Source organism: Rosa rugosa, chromosome 2 (assembly GCF_958449725.1).
Source record: "Rosa rugosa chromosome 2, drRosRugo1.1, whole genome shotgun sequence".
NCBI lineage: Eukaryota > Viridiplantae > Streptophyta > Magnoliopsida > Rosales > Rosaceae > Rosa > Rosa rugosa.
In genome coordinates this window covers 16,461,744-16,467,743 of record NC_084821.1, presented here as the reverse complement: position 1 = coordinate 16,467,743, position 6,000 = coordinate 16,461,744, and the positions used below count along the sequence as shown (strand labels likewise).

The window sequence follows — 6,000 nt, the reverse complement described above, 5'->3', positions numbered from 1 at the left end:
TAAGCTAAAAATAGTTCAGCCACACTCCTAAAGATACGCAAGGCATTTGAATAGGATTTGACAAAAAAATTACTTTGAGATGGAAGGTAAAATCTAGCTAGAAACGTGAACATGAATGAGGTGAAATTGAGAAGACTTTTGGTGCAAAAACTTGTTACGTCGAATACCAAAATAAATTCCATTTCTAAAACCAAGTTTCATGGAGTTCCAAATCATTGGTCCGAGTAATATTGATTGAGAGCAAACAAGTAACAGATTTCAAGAAGATTGGAAAGAGATAAGCTGATCAAGTTGAGTAGAATACCAAAGGAACTTAGTATGCAATTTCTGAACCAATAACTTCATAGCAAACACATAACCAGCAGAAAAATAATTGAAGAGGATGTTCTGATCCATTGTTACAAACTTACTACAAACAAGGAATTATGAAATAGATAGAATTATGAGATGAATAATAGGATTTGGAATCCACAATCCAAAAACTTGTTAACGGGAACAACTTTTTGACAATACACAAATTCAGAATTGAGAGAAAGCATGCCACACCCATCGCCAATCCTAGCTGTCCCGTCTTCGTGCACAGTACCTGCAATCACACAACTATTGTAGGGATGAGCAATCGTCCTCGCGGGCCCAATATGGCTCAACCCTAGCTAGGTTTGAAAGCAATTGTAATATATATACATAGGTGCCGGCGAGTAAGTAAAAACTACATATATAGATAAAATCCACATTGAAAACATTTTCTGTAAACTCAAATGTTCGGATATCCGATTAACAAACCTGATGACCGATCATAAAGCCAACTACACCCTTACCACGATTACTATCGTTTATACCGGCAAGGCGTAGCGAGAGTATCCACTTACGCCGTATCACCTAGAAGCAGTGCCACACCTCAAAGGATGTCAGACACTCTACCGTCCATACGGCCCCTCCGGAGGTTTAGGGGATCGAAGCCCAAGGAAGTCGCTATGCTCCTCTCACTCTCAAGTCACCCTCATTATCTCAAATAAGAATAATCATAGAGAACAAATTTTCAAACTATAAAACAATATAGAAAACCACTAACTAGGGCGAGTCCCCCTACCTGGAGTCTAAAGCTAAGCAATGTTGGGTGAATAATTAATGCAACGCCATCGTCCACTGATCTCCTTTGAGTCATAGGAGGCCCTAATCCGGAAATAAGCAAGTGTCACTAACTATATGGAAGTGAAAGATGACAAAGTTGGATTATTTTGGAACTGGACAGTCTGATGGTTTAGACATAGTATACATTGACCAATCAAGCTAAAAATTTCCAGAAATAAAGTTCAAGGTGTAATGAATACATCCCAAAAAGAATCAAGTAAAAAGGATGAAAATTGAAAGAGTTATGCTCAAAACATTTCAGCTGGTCAGAAATTGAACGAAACTGAATTGGTTTCCAGATTCCTTAATGAGGCTGAAAATAACAAGCTTTGGATATTTAGCCTTTAATAACATCACTGAGCTGAAGTGAAGGATTCACAATACTTGCCAATCATTTAACCAGAGACAAAAACATAATGAAAACACAATCAATTTTGATGTGTTCAGAGAGAGCAAATGGAGTCTCTTTCAAATTGATATGCACATGAATAGGCTTTGATATGCAAGGAATTCAATCCAAAAAAAAAAAATGGATTATGTAAGAGGTTAATATAAAACTCAGGGAGTTTGATCAAGTAAACCCAAATTTCAAATACAAGCTAAGCCATACGAGAGCATGTTGTATGAATATAGATACAAAACCAGAAACCAATTCCAATCATATCATTAACCACATTGAGAACAAAGTTAAGGGACAATAAGACACTCACCACTGAATCAAACGTATGGCTGAGTTCCCTCATGAAATTCGACAGGAAAAGATGGAGAGACAAGACGAATTTGGCCAAGCCCAGTCATATATCAAGGAATGCCACTTCCGATTTGAACATGCAAGGTAAAATAAGAGGACCCCATTGAGTAGGATACTCAATAAAGTATATTGAGCAATGTTTTAAAAGGCTGAGGCGTAGCCGAGGCGTAGCCGGGAGAGCCTCAGCAAGGCGTTCGCCTTGAGGCGTAAGGCGTAAGCCTTACGTATAAATTATCTGTATTCACGTATAGAACTAGTCTTATATATATAACATGTATGGTAACCAAAAAAACATTATAAATTGTCATCCATTCATAATAAACAAGTACTAAAACCATATGATTCAACAAAATCACCAAACCTAAAATAAATCCCAAGATATAAAGTTGAAAGACCAAAGAACAAGAACAATTATTGAAATCAACTTCATCCTTGGAAATCATCATCCTCATCAATTAGAAGATCACCATCCAAACTATCACTACCATCACTATCACCTCCATCACTATAACCTTCATCACTATCATCACCATGGTGCTCAAAGAGAGGATTGGTCTCATCATATGGATTAATTCTAATACGGTCATCCGCAATGTCATCAAGACGCATTGATTTCCTTGGAGCCTTTCTTTTACCTATACAAAAAGGTGATAGACAATTAAAGATAAGAGTTGATAAATTATTTGAATATTATGTTATACAATTATTTGAACATATATTTTTCCAAGAACTTACTTGAACTTGCTCCTTCACTAGATTTCCTTTTGTATAAAACAATAGGCTCATCAAGAGAAGGAGTAGGCTCACGGGGAGGAGTAGGAGTAGGCTCACGGGGAGGAGTAGGCTCACGAGGAGGAATAGGCTCACGAGGAGGAGATTGCACATGAGGAGGAGGCTCTCTATTAATTAGGGTACTTTGATATGTACCAATTGGCACATTTCTTACCGCCCCATCATTCAATGTTAGATCTTCCACATTGTCCTCAAGCCAATGTGGATCGAGGGGAAGAACCGGATCCTCTATCTCTGTTATCCATTCATCATCAGATTCAATTTCTTCCACTACAATAGGATCGGCCATTGTAGCATTCCTTTTCAAAGTCCTATCTTTTAGAGCAATATTATATTTCACATAGACTAAAGCATGCATCCTCTTGTGTTCAAGTCTATTCCTCTTTTTAGTATGAATCTACAATCAACATTCAACACACAAGCATGCAACAATTCAATAGACTAGCAATTATTAACTATTAACAATTCAACTTAAAAGTGATAAAAAAAACTTACCATTTCAAAAGTACTCCAATTCCTCTCACACCCCGATGCACTACAAGTAAGGGAAAGGACCCGAGTAGCAAAATACATCAACTCCGGTGTTTGTGTCCCATATTTTTCCCACCAAAACACTAAGAACATAAAATGAATATCGATTAATAAATCAAAATCATATAGACATTTGGTAAAATTGCATTTAAAAGTAGCAAGTTAAGCAAATAATAACTAACCGGGTGATCAGATTTTTCTAGTAGATTCAGCCATCGCACTTCCAAACTTACCAAGCTTTCGCTCATATAAATCCAATTGTATTTCCGCTGCGACACGAGCCTCACCAACTAGCATCCTATCCATGCACTCTTCCAAACCCTTCTTCACATGCTCGGTATTTTTAAAATTGTCTTCATATCGGAATTGAGGGTTCAAATAATAACCCACTGCATGCAATGGTTGATGAAGTTGTGGACTCCACCTATTATCTATTCTCCTCCAAATCGGTCCATACTTTGGTTCCACATTTCCAAGATTATTTGCAATCTTATCTTTTGCAGCATCCATCAACTCATAGATAAATCCCATGGCGGGTCTCACTTCCGAATCAACCTCTCTTAAGACACAAACAAGGGGCAAGACACTCTTTATGCAATAAGCAACATGGTTCCAAAAATGTGTGTCACGAAGGATCCACTTCCTTACCTCATAAGCATCCTTATGTTTTGTACATCCACATTCATACCAATCTTTTGATGAAAACATACTAATAAGAGCCTCCTTATGCTTATATAAACTTTGAAGAGAGAGAAAAGATGTGGCAAACCTTGTAACTGCCGGCCGAATAATCTCCTTATTGCTTGTGAATTTCCTCATAATGGAAAGAACTTGTGTGTGCCCATAAATGAATTTCACAATTTGCTTAGCTTTTTGAATGGTAGTTTCAAAAACTTTCATCTTGCTAATATCTTCTAACATCAAGTCAATGCAATGAGCCGCACACGGAGTCCACCACAATTTGCTCCTATGCTTCATAAGTTCCTTTCCCGCCCACTTATAATTGGAAGCATTGTCCGTAACTATTTGGACAACATTCTCCTCCCCTACCTCCTCCACAATACTATCCAAGTAATTTAGCATCAACTCTCCATTTTTAATTGTATCCGATGCATCAACCGATTTCAAGAACCATGTACCTTTTGGGCTATTTACTAAAAAATTTAGTATAACCCTACTCTTACCATCTGTCCAACCATCCGACATAATAGTGCATCCATAGTGACTCCAATCTTTTTTGTGTGCTACCATCAACTTTTGAACATCTTCAACTTCTTCCTTCAAAATCCAAGCCCTTAACTCATGACTTGTTGGAGGTTGAAAACCGGGACCGTATTTGGCAACCATCTCTAATGCCGCAAAATAATAAGGATTGTTTGCCACATTGAAAGGCAATGCACTAGTATAAAATAAGCGCCCAATTGCCCTACACACATTATGTCTTTCTTCTTTCTTGTATGAGGTATTCAATGTAACTTGACGAGCTTTTGAGGATACAAACTTGTCCATCGGTCCTCTAGCCTTCGGTTGACCCGTAGAACCACCACCAAGTGGAGTTTGAGCACTACCACTCTCACTTGCAGCCACATTTGTCACCTCCTGATCATCTGCATCATCTTCTTCTAGACCTTCCAATCCCCCTATCTCCCGACGCACCGCCATCCTTCCTCGTTTCTCTTCATCATTTTTTTTAAGCGCTATAGTGCACCAATCTTTCACATTTGGTGGAACTTTGTTACAAGGTTTGATTCCCTTATGAGTGCCAACTAAATGCTGCTTGAACCTGAATATGCCACCAGTATTTCTTTGATCACAAAATGCACACAAAAAGTACTTCAACTCTCCGGGAATTGGTTTAGTCCATCGCCAAGCATGATCTTTCTTTGCTGTCCCACTAGTACTAGAACTCATTGTGCCTACACAATTTCAAGGAGACAATATTACTGAACCATGTGTGAAGTCATGAAACAACTATGTTCACAATTTCACATCCATGATACACCATCCTTCCGAAACAACCATATCAAACAATTTCACAATTTCACTTCCGCAATATCAGAAGTTCAGAACATATCAATCAACACACACAATTCACACGAACAAAACAACCATCCTACAGTATGAAGTATGAACAATCAAGCAAAAACACTAAAGCTAATTCAGTAATCAAATTAACTGGAAACACTCTTTTTGCATATATGTTTATGGTTGCTCTGGTACTAACCGTACTATAATGCTCGACTGCGCTGGTCAAATGTGGGAACCCCAAAAGCAGTTGTCAAATTTTGGGAACGAAACAGGGGAATAGAGTTGGGTTTTGAGCAAACTACATTAGTAACACTAGTCATGGTTTTAAAAACAGTAAAGGGTAATGTTATTATACCTTGGCTTTGAGGATGGTTCCGTCAGCAAGATGTGTGAGAAACTGAGAATCAGAGGATGGTTCCGTCGGCAAGATGTGTGAGAAACTGAGAATCAGAGGATGGTTAAGTCAGCAAGATGGTTCCGTCAGGGTAATGTTACTATAACCGGAGCTCCAATTCGCCTCTTTCGATCGATCTGTGCGTGTGTGAGAAACTGAGAATCAGAGACAGACAGAGAAATGAAGGAAAGCAATATGAATGGGAGAGAATGAGACTGAATTCGAATGGCAGCCAAATAAACACGAAACAACCAAAGAAAGCAAGGAAAGTTGAGAGAAAAGCAAGATCGTACCTCCTTCTTGTTCCAATTCTTCAAAAAACATATGGGCTCTTCATGATTAACTTTTCGAGTAAGGGATTGGGTCTTCAGAG

At 38.3% G+C, this 6,000-nt stretch overlaps 1 protein-coding gene across 3 annotated transcripts; it reads right to left on the bottom strand.

Annotated features, from left to right (window-relative positions):
* Nucleotides 1-2,019: 2,019 nt before the first annotated feature.
* Nucleotides 2,020-5,615, bottom strand: LOC133734173 (uncharacterized). 3 transcript variants are annotated; one of them, XM_062161810.1, is made up of 4 exons: nt 3,388-5,615; nt 3,170-3,288; nt 2,618-3,071; nt 2,020-2,517 (listed from the first exon to the last, which is right to left on the bottom strand). In XM_062161810.1, the coding sequence occupies exons 2-4, from the start codon at nt 3,245-3,247 to the stop codon at nt 2,309-2,311; spliced, it is 741 nt and encodes a 246-aa protein (XP_062017794.1). In that variant the 5' UTR covers nt 3,248-3,288; nt 3,388-5,615; the 3' UTR covers nt 2,020-2,308. The 3 variants fall into 2 exon arrangements, 2 of the variants coding, with proteins under 2 accessions (XP_062017794.1, XP_062017793.1); XM_062161809.1 differs by having other exon boundaries at nt 3,170-5,615.
* Nucleotides 5,616-6,000: the final 385 nt, after the last annotated feature.

Excerpts from the sequence above, each read along its gene's own strand:
- LOC133734173 (XM_062161809.1), bottom strand. The coding sequence starts at position 3,298 with ATGTTCTTAGTGTTTTGGTGGGAAAAATATGGGACACAAACACCGGAG. Across the intron at positions 3,072-3,169 it reads ATTGGAGTACTTTTGAAATG|ATTCATACTAAAAAGAGGAA; the intron begins GTAAGTTTTTTT and ends TGTTGATTGTAG. Across the intron at positions 2,518-2,617 it reads TAGTGAAGGAGCAAGTTCAA|GTAAAAGAAAGGCTCCAAGG; the intron begins GTAAGTTCTTGG and ends CTTTTTGTATAG.